This window comes from Armigeres subalbatus, chromosome 3, assembly GCF_024139115.2.
Source record: "Armigeres subalbatus isolate Guangzhou_Male chromosome 3, GZ_Asu_2, whole genome shotgun sequence".
NCBI lineage: Eukaryota > Metazoa > Arthropoda > Insecta > Diptera > Culicidae > Armigeres > Armigeres subalbatus.
This window is the reverse complement of record NC_085141.1, coordinates 79,983,329-79,997,431: the sequence shown is the minus strand read 5'-3', so window position 1 is coordinate 79,997,431 and position 14,103 is coordinate 79,983,329. Positions and strand designations below refer to the sequence as shown.

The following is a 14,103-nucleotide window of genomic DNA, read 5'->3' as shown; positions in this document are numbered from 1 at the left end:
TTCAACCGTAGGCAAAGGCAGCTTCGGTCAGGTGGTGAAAGCCTACGACCACGAGGAGGAGTGTCAGGTGGCGATCAAAATTATCAAGAACAAAAGACCCTTCCTCAGTCAAGCACAAATCGAAGTCAACCTGCTAGAGATGATGAACCGAGCGGACGCGGAGAACAAATACTACATCGGTAAGTGCCACCAGCGGGTTCCCCTGAAGGTGAATATGACTAATCGAACTTTCGTTTCCTTGCGAAACCTTACAGTAAGGCTGAAGCGACACTTTATGTGGCGAAATCACCTGTGTTTAGTATTCGAGCTGTTATCCTATAATTTATACGACTTACTGCGCAATACGAACTTCCGTGGAGTTTCGCTGAATCTAACGAGGAAGTTTGCCCAGCAATTATGTACGGCGTTATTATTTTTAAGTTCACAAGGTACGTTCTGCAATAACCACTCACGATGCAATTGTCGTCACTGATTTTTGGTTCCCGTTTCAGAATTAAATATCATACACTGTGATTTAAAACCAGAAAATATATTATTATGTAACCCTAAACGGTCAGCAATTAAGATAGTAGATTTTGGCAGTTCATGTCAACTAGGGCAAAGGGTAAGTAGCAGCAAAAGCACTCTTGGTGCATAACAAACCAATTGAGCATTTTGGAATGGCACGTTTTACCTCCGAATCAAACGTCACTGGGATGTAAGTGGCAATAAAAAGAAATTACCTTGATACAATAAGCTCTTTTCTTCATTCGCAAAGTAAACAAGGTGCTCAATTGCCAGGATACGATTGCAATCCTTGCAATAGGACGCTGAAAACAAAACACTTATATGCTTATTTCTTTTTCTGTCCCATCCACTTGTAGATATATCAATACATACAATCACGTTTCTACCGCTCACCGGAGGTACTGTTAGGGATACCGTACGACTTAGCAATAGATATGTGGTCGCTCGGGTGCATACTGGTGGAAATGCACACCGGTGAGCCACTGTTTTCCGGCTCGAATGAGGCGGACCAAATCAACAAGATTGTCGAGGTGCTTGGGATGCCTCCGAAGCACATTCTCGACCAGGCGCACAAAACTCGCAAGTTCTTCGAGAAGCTCCCGGATGGGTCGTACGTGCTGCGGAAAACGCAAAACCAGCGCAAGTACAAGGCACCGGGCACGCGGAAACTGCACGACATCCTCGGCGTGGAGACGGGCGGGCCGGGTGGCCGGAGGCACGGCGAACCAGGCCACAGCGTATCCGACTATCTTAAATTTAAGGACCTAATCTTAAGGATGCTGGATTACGATCCGAAGACGCGCTGCACACCGTACTATGCCTTGCAACACAACTTCTTCAAGCGGACGTCGGACGAGAGCACCAACACGGCGAACACGATCAGCTCGCTCAGCACAAGCCCGTCTGTGAGCACGCAAGACCCCAGCAGTCACGGTGAGTAGCGACGAACCCTGTTTTTTTCGATAGTTTTGTTGTCCTCACCTATGGTTCTGTTCACTGTGTTGAGTAATGAGTATGTGTTACTAACCATCATCATGCTGGGTACTAACTGACACAATTCTACTAATCGATTAGCATAACTAGATGAAATTTCTTACAAAATTGGTACATATGAAAAACGAATGTAAAAGATAAGCTTTGTAATACCAGGTGATGTGAAATATGCAGGATAAGGCGGAAGCAAATATAAGTTTGTTTCTCCGTCCTCGCAAAAGTCGTCTATCACATTCACACATTTGAGGGGACACCTCTGAATTTTATAGAAAAAAATGCAATAAGTATGTTCAATATTTCCCAAATGGCTCCTTCATTGTCATCCTGGTTGAAATTTAAACAGAAAATCGTCAGAGAAACTGATGTGTTTCACAAATGTATGAATTTATTTATTTATTTTTCGACAACCCGCTTCTTCATTTTAGGGCAACTTAGGGATGATTTCTTCACATCCGCTTAGGTTTTAAAACTTAGGTGAGTGCCGCTTAGGTGTTTTAAGCGGGTTCGTTTTGCTTAACTCTCAAGCGAGGTTTACCAATTCACTTAACTGGGTCTAATGCCTAAACGGAGGTGAAGAAGCAATACTTTAGCTCAGTAGCGAAGCTACTTTGACTAACTACACGAAGCATGTCAGTGAAAATGCAAAATGGGTTGGTCAAACATTCTTAATGAGCAAGTTTCAAGGACTCAAATTTCCACGTCCTTCCAGTCTGTTAGAAAGACGGAAGAATATTAGGTGGTTTTTCCTGTTTGAAGACCGTTTGTTCACCTCTGTGTCTCCGCAAAAACCACAGAAAAAAATATTAGTTGATTGGCATCTCTGGATCTGGTTTTACTATGGTAAATGATGTGACCTTTATGCTACGTTTTGACAGTTTTGTATATTATACACTGTCCTTCTGAAGATAATTGTCTCATGTCATTTTTTTAGTTTTTGGCATTTTATCATTGAGCGTCTATTTTGATGTACATATTAGAAAAACATTCATTGATACTGAATTTTGTTCGGAAAAAACAGTGAAAATAACATCTAATCTGTATCTCTGTATCTGTATATTTTTTAATTCACACACTGAAAAGTATTTTTGAATAGAAAATAAAAATTCAATCAAAATTAGCTTAATGTATGATTATGATATATTGTGCACAAATTGTCTTGTTTTTGAATTTATTTGACACTTTACTTCTGGATTCAAAGCCAAAGCGTATTTTTGTCTACAAGATTTGCCATAAATTCACAATAACCAATTTCGAACATCATCCTTTTGTAAAACAGACTACAGACAAGTTTTTTTTAAATACTAATTGAAGTGAATTTTGTTGACGGAGCCCAGTTCTTCACTCACAAGCCTTGGAAATAAAGAGACACAATAAAAAATGAAAGTGAAATTTGTCAGTTTTGGCACCTTTTGTTTGCTGTGAAATGATCCGATATTAAGTGAAAATGCGAATGTTTGAATAGTGGAACCATATCCCTATCACAAATTCAATAAAATAATGTTTAGTGATGATGGTTACCTAATTATTTTTTCGTTGTTTTTTTATGTTTTTGTTCGTTAACTTAACACAAAGTTAAATACTGTCTACTTTGTGTTAGTATAACAAACTGCGTTGAGTCAAGACGAACGTGAACCCAAAATACTAACTTCACAATTTGATTGCTACAACTTGTCGAATCTCTTTTTTCCTTCTTATTGCATCTATACCGCAACTGATTCCATAGCAGATGACCGTCGATGACTCGAACCAAGCGAAAGACTTCTTCCGCCACCACAGCAGCATAATCATCCACATCATCATCAGCCGCAGCAGCAGTCACATCGTAACAGTAATAATAACAATAATAATAATTCTAATACTAACAGCGATAACAATAATACTAACAACGGTAGAGAGTCACAACAACAGCAGTAAGATCACTCACTGAACGGAAAATGGAACATATGTCTCATACCTAATAATCATATACGCAAACATTCATAATGAATATTAACTTAGGTACATGAAAAGAACTGCAAGAGCGTCTTGAATTGGCGTATAGTTCAAACAAAACTGAAGAGATATAGGGAATGCATTGAACGAGTCGGTACGGTTATAATCGGATGAATGAAAGAGTAAATAATCCTGATAAAAGTTGCAATACAGTAGTCAGAACAAAAGTAAAAACCACATAGTACACAGAAACCGTAGTTTTCAGATTGATGATCCACAGAAGGTAAATGATAATCATCCAGAAATTCAAACAAACGTGAACCGATTCCAAAGTAAATCTTCCATCTAAATTAAAATATTTTGGCAAATGCTCGTGGTGTACGACAAAGATAAAATACAAACCCTGAAGCTAAAACAATACAAACCAGGCAAAAAATCAGATGAAACAGAAGCAAAAGGACAAAATTTTGACCGTATAATACAAAGCAAAAGTACATTAGCTGCAATAAAAAAATAAACAAAAAGAAAGTTTAAGATATATAGCAAAACAAACCACAAGAAACAAAGCAAAAACAGAGTACCAGACGAGAAAAAATAGAGATAGAGGTGTGCACATAAACCTGTATGCGATTTAGGTTGAGAAGCGATGTACGAGGGAAATGTGTGAGCAATGAATAGAAGGTCAAGATTGCAACTGTTGGAGAAAGAGAGACTACTTGAAGCTAAGCTTGCTGCCAGAAAAGGATATCCCGTTATACAGAAGGAAACAGATGGTGGGAAAGTTCAGTTATTACGGGCATGGTTGGATTTAGATGAAAGGTATAATTTTTTTTTTTTTTTTCGTTTCGTTTCACAAACAAATAGAACCCACTAGTGATATAGAATTCGAAGGCAGAAAGACAACATGAGGTGAAACTATTTATCATTATAAACTTGATAGGGTGGAAAATATTAGAAAACACACTCATGCGTACACAGAAGCTAAAAGCAAATTTTGGATTGGAAATATGTTTTTTATAGGTAGTAGACAACCATGGATGGATAATGGAAAAATAAGTTGAAGGTTAATAGTCAGACACCGTTAAGTATTATTGAAATCCAAATGAAAAGAATAACCAATGTCTGGTCAGGGCAGTGTGCATACAAAAACAATAACCCTTAAGTAGGAACGACGACCTAGAACTAGGAAAAAGCTTAGGAAAACGAAAGAGGAATGAGAGAACGACATTGAAAACGATTCACGAGAATTCTTTACCAAATTGAATTGCGCTTTAAAATCCATATTTCTGCAAACAAAAACCAGAATTCAAGAAAATTGTTATTATTGCTATTATTATTGTGTCTCGTAAAACAATAGAAGAAAATGCGGCGGCGTATGGTGGAAGCATCAAAAGGGATAAAGCGAGTTGTTGCGAACCCTTTCAGGATCACTGGTCATCAAGAAGCGGCAATTCTCAACTCATCCCATAACTAAGCACGCATTAACACACTAAAACAAAAATGCCAAAAACAGTGTTCCAATAGGTTACTTTAGGTAATTAGTCACTTTTTTCATAGCTTTATGGTAGTTTGTTCTGTTGCATGCAAGAATTACGCAGTAAAACGAACGTGTTTAAACAATATAACATAATGGAATTTCGGCTACTTTAGATTGATCCCACCTAATAATGAACGACAATTTTATGGCAAAGCCATTTTATTATTATTATTATTATTTGTATATGAAGTTTCACCTGACAAAGGCCCAGAGCGAATTCCACTCGCTCAAAGTCCGTATGGTAGTATACATCAGCTTTTGATGCCTGCCAAATTCCCCTATGACCATTGCAATTATTCGCTATTTGCATAAGACCAACATTCACATCGGTTAGCAAGCGTTGCACAACGGAAATGAACTCCTGGGAAGCTCTTGGAGCTAATAAGAGAACTCTTCGCATCTTTACTGGCCTAATAGCCGGACAATGCCCGAGTAGATATCATTTGAAAAATATTGGCTAGGCTATATTCAGAATGATATTTGTCGTTTTTTTTAACATGGAACGCATAACCTCGGAACATCTGCTTTGCAGTTGCGATGCATTGTACAAGTGTAGATCTAAATTTCTAAATTGTGGCTTTATGCCACCAGAAGAAATTTGGACTGAAATTCCAGGAAAGGTTCTTTTTCTTCTTCTATGGCTCTATGTTCCAACTGGAACTAGGCGTGATTTTTAATTTAGTATTCTATAAGCATTTCCTTAGTTATTAATTGAAAGCTTTTCTATGCCCGCCATTCCATGAGTATGTGTCTTGTGCGGCAAGTATGCCCAGAGATCTGAGAATGTTTCCCACCCGACAACATGCTAGAACACACAAAGAATCGGCTTGGCTACGCCTTTGACCGCAATGTTAATTGGAGACCCCACACTCAAAGAAAGGTAGCAGCTTTTCAACTGATTGGACGCAGTGGTTTTACGCTCCAACAAAAAAAGACAACAATTTGAGGCTCTCGTAGCGAACAATCTGATTTGTAGCGTGGTACTCAAATGTGCATCATGGTACACCCGGTTCTTTTTTTACACGGGTGGGTTTTAGTTGATTACGACCGTTAGCGTTGATGAACCTATGAGTTAACCCCATGAAAAAATTCACAAAAAATCAAAGAAAATTCAAGTGGTATTTGAAAAGCTGTGAAAAATCAGGTTAACCGGGAAATTAAAGAATACCAACCGTGTAAAAAAAATATTGAGTGTACCGTGCAAATCTGAAAAGAGCGACGCAACTACAATACGCAAGCTGCATATCGATTCGCTAACGTTGGAATTGATTCGCCGGACCATTTTTCTTGAAATTGGCGGTCTCTGTGCGAAAGCGTGTACTGACCAAAGAATTTGCACAGAGAAACAGACGTCTCACTTAGAATAAAATGCAATTAAAATCATCGTCACTAAAACTGTATCGCCCAATGCTAAATGCACCGCAGGTGGACAAGTGGCAACCAGATGGCGGTAGTGAACAATCGTCAAACACAAGCAAAAACGATGGAAGCGCCATCGGTGGCCGATCGACCACCTACAAAAAATTGAATCCACCGTTAAACAGATGAACGATGGATCATGTGTAGAGTAAGACTTCTGTTTCTCTGTGAAATTTGTGTGCGTTTTTGTTTGCATAGCTTAGTTACACTGGATATGCGTTTGGAAGCAGTGTCAAATTTATCAACATATCCATTTTTGGCTAATAGTACGAAAGGAAATTTCGGAGAAATAAATATTCATAAATCATTATGTTTACCAAGCACTAGGTTGGCACGAGGCGTATTAAGGTCTTATTTTTGTTTAGTAAGCTTTTAATAAACTGAAAACTAGGTATATGCATGATATCTTGCTTTATACTATGCTAAGTGCCTTTGTCGTGTTTCTAGCCGTGAGCTCAAAAAATAAATCTGACATTATATCTCCTCCTATTTTTTTACCCTACACAGGTCTATCTTCTTTACAACATCAACCTCAATCGGTCCACCACCAGTCCCAGCAGCAGCAGCAGCAACAGCTTCACCCGTCATCATCAACGCAATCACAGAGCACCAGCATGCTGTTACTTTCGCAAGCAGCGGCAGCTGTCGGTCTCGGCAATGGCAGCGGCATCACCAGCAGCAGTCACAGCAACTCTAGTTCCGGGCCATCCACCATTAACAGTAGCAACAACAGTAGTAGTAGCATTAGTAATACCGCAAATAGCACCAGCAGCAATCACCCGCTGGCAATGGACTGCGATCCACCTCATACGATTCTTATCACTAGTTCATCGAATCCCACCCACTACCACAGAAATCGCTACCTGCAGCAGCAACAGCAGCATCCGCTACTTGGCCATAAGAGTTACGCCCCCACATCACTGCCAATCGACCTTGGGGGACTGACTCATGGTGGCTCTGTGGTAGCATCGGCGACGGCAGCAACGATTGACCCCCCTTCTTCATCTTCATCTTCAGTGGCGCAGGCAGCAGCGGCCGCAGCCGCTCTCATGTCCGGCAGCTTTACGAGTCATCCCGTCGGCGGAGGCGGTACGAGCAGTAGTAGTAGTAGTAACAGTGGTGGTGGAAGTGGGAACGGAGGGAGTAGGAGCCTTCTTTCGCACAATGTAGCGAACTATGCACCGTTCTCGATGAGTGATGCTGCATTATTGATGGGTCACACGAATGCGTCAGGAGGTCACGGTATGTTGGGATTAGTACCAATGGGATCACTACTTGGTCCGATAGGCAGTGGTAGCAGCAGTAGTGGGATTGCTGGTCCGAACTCACTAGTCACCGGTGGAGGAGGCACGGGAACGAGCGCCACCGGTAGTATGGGAAATGCTGGAATGGCAGTGGTTGGCGGCATTGGCGTCATCGGCGGAAGCAGTGGTGGTAGCATGGGTGTTGTTGGCAGCGGCAGTATAGGTGGCAGTAGTAGTAATAGTGCTAGCTCAAAAGGGTTGGGTCGGGCAGCGGCAGCAGCTGCAGCAGCGGCTGCCGCAGCCGCATCCAACGACCGGGACGAATCGCCTATGGTTGGTGTTTGTGTTCAGCCAAGTCCGGTCATAATCCACTGACGGTCGGTGTGGCGGCGGCCATGCGGGAAGGGTGTCGAGTACGATTAGTTTATCGCGAATTGTTTGTGTGGTTGTGCAGGTGGAAGGTGGGTGAGTGTCTAAAGTCCTTTCTTTTTAATCTCAAACAAACTTGCGCTGTAGAGGTTAAACTATCAATCTATTTTGTCAAGAATGATGGAATCATGTTTGCAAATTTGAATTGATTTTAGATGTTGGTTCTATTGGCTGTAAGTTAGGCAAAATTGTGAAATCAGTTTTTACCCCCTTATGTAAAAGGTTGTTCTGAATTTAGAGGAATTTAGGAATAATTGTAAAATAAACTATAATTTTGCATTTTGGTTGTTTGTGAGCTATTTTAAAACATCACTTGAAGAATGGCATCCCATCTATGCTTTCTATGTTTAATGCAGACTCTCGTTAGATTTCCAATGTTATTTGGTCGGGGTTCTACCAAAACGCACCAAGCGGTTTTTTGACTGACTTATGGTATTTCGTTCGCACAAGGGAAACGAAAATCATTTCATGTCAATACACAATACATGTCAATGAAGGACATCCACGACATTTACGATCAACTACATTGCGATCAAATAAATCTGCTATTTTGAAGAATTGTATATCAAGCTGTAATGTTTCCTCAGGAAATTAACACACTTTATGTTTCGTTCAATACTACATAGTTGTATCGAGTGCCTCGTCTTTCGGAGAACTTTCACCTTGATATTATTCTTTTCTTCACCACAAGAAAAAGTACATGTTTGCATTATTTAAATCTCTTGGTATTGGTGCGTATAGTTACCCAAAATTATGTTGAAAAATTATTTATTCAATCACTAGACGAACTTGCTCCAATTGTTTTTTTGTTGTTGTTTGATCTATCAATCATTAAGTTGATTGCAGCGTCGCACTCTGGATCGATTTCAGTTCGAGCAAAATAATTTTCTGCATAACTCATAAAAGCGTAGTACATATTTTTACATTTGTTCAACTTTCCCAGCAAAATGTTTTGTCATATCGTATATATAGTATACAAGACGAATCGATTAGTCAGGTAATCTTGCAAATCGGTCCTCTGTTCGTGAGTTACATATGTTGCCTCAAAGGAAATGTAAACTCATTTTTATATATAGATATGAGGAACACGATTACTTGCAAAAGGAAAATTTGGAATAATTTTGCCGATGTCTATTTGTTATTTTACATTATTTATTGGAACAAATGTCAAGAATAAGAAAATACATAGTTTGTTTTCAAAACATTATTTTGAAGTATGATCAATATGCAACTTAATGCAGGCGCAATAATCCTATTACCACATCTATGCACAATGATGCCAAAAGAGTCACGTGATTTTAAAATTGAAACCAATATCTTATTTAGATTTGCAAATACCCAGTAATTTTTGTCTTCTGGCAATACATTGTAAATATCCTAATATTAGCCCAATTTTGCCGAGATACCATTGAGTTCACTTTTGTAGGTGTGTATTTATTAACTATTATGATTCAAACGAGCATGACTGAACGACAGTTAGAATGGAAAAGAAAGCTTTGCGACTGAATGAAGGTTTTCCTTTCATAACCACATAATTTACTATCACTCTTCTTTTCATCAAACGAGAAAAGTATTTCCTAAACGCAAAAATCCAAAAGTGTTTCATTTTTATGCATACCGAAATCTAGACAATTATTAAAACAGAACTTGACTAGGACGTAGTAATGTTTATTTCCATTTTACACTATTAAATTTAATTACACACTAAACAAAGTTTGCTCTTAACTTTGAACATCTCACTCCATCAGACATTTCACATTTTCTGCAAATCGCGTATTATCTAAGTATCTAGGCCCTAAATCAGCGCTCATTGTTATACGACACACAAAGGGTATGAAGAAATCTCGTTTAGCTAAAGCGAACCACTGATTACAAAACAAAACAGACTTTTTTTTTATTAAAAAAAAGGCGGTAGCATACAATAGTAAACCACTGTCAAAGGACACAAACACACCAATTGGATAGATAATTTAAATTTTCCGAACAAATGAAAACTGATTACAAAGCTAGAAACTGAATCACCACGATTTATTTAATGACAAATCTGAGATATTTCAACTAAAAATTAAGAACGGAACACAAATTTAAGACCAATAATAATTTATTAAATTATTATTTAAAAAGCAAACTAAATTAAATCAGAGCAGGTTGGAAAACAAAAACTGATCATGAAATGACCAACTCATTTCTGTTGTATATAGTAACTGATAGTACTAATAAAAATTAACTAGAAGAATGAGAAAACAACACGTTTATGTAAAGCGAAACGTAAATATGAAAAAAGTCGGGAAAAGCGAGCATTAAGTAATTAGAATAATACTGCTAATGAAGTGAATGGAGCGTAAATTAATTAAAATAATAACTAAACAATAGAAAATAAGTTAAGTAAACAAAAAATAAGCAACTAAGTAAGGACAATTGATAAGTAAATAAAGGAAAATGCTATTAGCAAACAAAAAAAATTAGCAAATACAAAGTACGGTCAAAATAACTGAGAAAATCCCTTCAAAAGGTAATCATTGAAATGAGGATGTTTTCTATTTGAACCTACATAAAGAAATCTACCACAACAACCCCTTCAACTGAAAATAGGATGAAAAACCTAAGACCATAACCAAGTCGAGCCAAATACATCTTTTAGTGGTTCTTGTAGAGATCACTACCATAAACACTCAAACCCAGCTACATATACAGTAACAAGTCTGAGAATTCGCATCCAGCGTCAAGCTGAACAACTAATTAGTTGTTGATTGGCGACGCAGTCTGGAGGTGAATAAAACAAAATGTGACTGGTTTAGTAAAATTACCACTAATTTAAAATTAAACAAATCAGCATACTAGCGACAACATCAAAGAACTGAACGTAACAAAATGCATACATAAATATAAACACAAGTACGATCAACACTCACACATACACTAGCGACTAGGGACAGGCGAACATACATACACTTACTCATACACGGGGCAAATGGAGCGGATGTCTTCTAATGCAACTCACAACGGTACACTAAAATTAACCTCGTGAATGACACAAAGACGATTAAGCGAAGAATCCAGACCCCTTCAATCAATAATAATGGAGAAGAATGAAATGATTAATGCAAAACCTAATTGAAATATATTTATACGCCTATATAAAATCGGGAGCGAAACACACAAACACATAGAAAAAGAAGCATGAACCGAATGCGGTATACCGGAAGAGTCGACTAGAAGAGCGAACGAGATTATAAAATCAATAATATGACAAACAAAAAAAAATTTGTTATAAAAAATCAGAAAACAATACAAAAAAGAAAACACAATGATAATTAAGAAATAGAAAGAAGAAAAGGATATAAAAAAAACGAAGTAGCAATACAACAAAAATGGCATATTATTGATTTTGAGCAGGCTCGGCGTGACGTAACCGAAGGAACTTCAACGCTGAAAGGGTGGTAGTGAAAGGCGAAGGGGCAAGCCCGATTTGTAACCGAACAGTAGCAATAAACGAGAAAGAAACAGAAAAACCAGAAAGCGGACGCAGCAACTGGGAGAGATTGACACTGGCTGTATAGGATAAAACTTTGAAGCGTGATTCTCTCCCTATGAACGAAGGGTAGGCGGTAGAAACAAATAAACAAAAAAAAACACAAAAATAATCGACAAAACGAACGCAAACAACAAACCAGAGATGGAGAAAAAAAGCAGAAATGTTTTTCAAAAATGAAAAAGAAAGCAGAAACGTAATAATTGAATTATGATCGGCGGTTTGCTGCAAAGAAAACAATAGAGAAATCCTAGTAGTTTGCATACGGTAGTGCCGACAACAAAACTTTGTTACCGTGGAACGTGATGATTTCCCCAGGTTTATGTTTTTTTACAATACCTACAAATAAACCCAAACATCGACTTCTGTCATCAAGCGTCCCTAGTATTTGTTGTCCTTGGGTGGTAATGAATTATCTGCTTTGAGCATGCTAACAGCGGAGGTTTTGAAATCAGTATGGCGAAAAGCATCTACACCAGATTGAGTTTCTCGAAATTAAATCCTTAATCGAAAAAGTATTTGGTAAGCTTAGCAGCCATTCCTGCATAACTGGTACCAAATAGTTTTTCGGAAAAAGTTCTTACTTTCAAAAAAATCCCCGCTGGGTGTAGATATAGTAGTGTGGTATGCACTTCATTTTTCAATTATTTAGCTTACATCTTAACGGATAACACTGAATCAACAATTTGACGCCACAATACACGGTTCGAGGCCGCATCTCTCCATCCTCGAATGCGCCCCACGCTCGCCAAGTCGTTTTGCACCTGGTCTGCCCACCTCGCTCGCTGCGCTCCACGCCGTCTCGTACCTGCCGGATCGGAAGCGAACACCATCTTTGCAGGGTTGCTTTCCGATATCCTTCTGGCTTTAGCTACCTTTTGGATACTGGGTTCGCCGTAGAGCTGGGAGATCTCGTGGTTCATTCTTCGCCGCCACACACCGTCTTCTTGCACGCCGCCAAAGATGGTCCTAAGCACCCGTCTCTCGAATATTCCGAGTGCTTGCAAGTCCTCCTCGAGCATTGTCCATGTTTCGTGTCCGTAGAGGACTACCGGTCTTATTAGCGTCTTGTACATAATACATTTGGTGCGGTGGCGAATCTTTTTTCTTTCAATGTTGAACAACAGGCACGATTCGAATGAACTGGAGTGTTCGCCCGAAATCGTCACACAGTTTTGCACACCATCCACGGTTGCTTTGATCAGTCTGGTAAGCTTCCCAGGGGAGCTGTTCTCGTCCATAATTTTTCATAGCTCTACGCTGTCTATACTGTCGTATGCCGCCTTGAAATCAACGAACAGATGGTGCGTTGGGACCTGATATTCACGGACTTTTTTTTTAATATTTGAGCGATTCCAAGCAACAGCATCAAAATTTAAGAAAATTTTTAATTCATGATTTTCTATTGAGTTGAAACTTTGCACAGTTTTTCAATTTCATCTAAATCGTCATTTTTCGATATCAAATCTTCATATTGAGTCACGACTAACTTTTCAAAAGGGTGTATGTGAAAATGGTTCAAAAATATTTAAAAAGCTGCACAGCAAAAACGGAATGTTCGATTGTTATGATTTTTTCAGCAAAGTTAGACAACTAAATGGTGATTCTTAAGAAAATGTGCACAGTAAAAAAAATTTTTTTTTGCCTTTAAAAATATCATTTTTGTCACAAAAACTCAAATATCTCAAAACCCTAAAACGTAATTTTTTTAGGGAAAACGGTCCATTATATTAGCTATCTACCATAAAAATTTGGTGATGGTAAACTAATAAACAAAAAAGTTATGACATTTCAAACATTTCACAATTTTCACATATAGTAAACAAAAAAAAATTTCCGTGTATTTTTTTTTTCAAGAATCGCAGTTTGATGCTGATTTTATTGTTAAGGGCCTTGCGTGAGTTAAACAAGTTGTTTGTATGATATTCCATATTTATGTATTCATCGATATTATGTATATTATATGTATAAATATTATATGTATAAATAAATAAAATGAATTAATATTATCCTAAGTATTAAATTAAATATGGCAGTTACACAATGTTGTTATAGAAACTCTAAGAGTTTTGGGTTCGAATGTTGGTATGGGTTATGATATCATGAAAACAGTTTATTAATACTTATTTTTTATTTATTTTTATTCAAATGTTTTAAAATATCGAACACTTTTGAATTATTATCAGCACAGTTTGAGTATAGTTTTGCTTTAATTTTATTTTCCGACAATGGAATGAAACAGTGAAATTTTTGGGTTCCTTGGATCGTTTTCGCGTTATTAAATTGCTCGCTGAGCTCTGAAGCCTTTATTTCGTACTCTTCAGTAGTAGTAAAACAAAATGATAATTTGGTTAAATCTTTTTCTTTTCTACGATTTGCCCAATAAAAAGTTCTTTCGCAGTTTTAATTGGATGCTCACGTTCTTTGGCTAAACTTGCTCTTGTGGCCATGCGCTTTATTGTTCCTCCAATAGCATCACAAGGACCTTTGCCATGTGATGTAGCAAAAAA

At 38.0% G+C, this 14,103-nt stretch overlaps 1 protein-coding gene across 4 annotated transcripts in view; it reads left to right on the top strand.

Moving 5' to 3' along the window:
• Positions 1 to 11,801, top strand: part of LOC134227828 (dual specificity tyrosine-phosphorylation-regulated kinase 1B) — a 173,859-nt gene extending 162,058 nt beyond the window's left edge. For all 4 annotated transcript variants that reach the window (XM_062709506.1, XM_062709507.1, XM_062709508.1 and 1 more), the window contains 5 exons: positions 12 to 179; positions 255 to 428; positions 492 to 604; positions 864 to 1,440; positions 6,896 to 11,801. In XM_062709506.1, the coding sequence (XP_062565490.1) occupies positions 12 to 179; positions 255 to 428; positions 492 to 604; positions 864 to 1,440; positions 6,896 to 8,007 (2,144 nt within the window). In that variant the 3' untranslated portion in view covers positions 8,008 to 11,801. The remainder of the gene's footprint in view (positions 1 to 11; positions 180 to 254; positions 429 to 491; positions 605 to 863; positions 1,441 to 6,895) is intronic.
• The last annotated feature ends 2,302 nt before the right edge of the window (positions 11,802 to 14,103 follow it).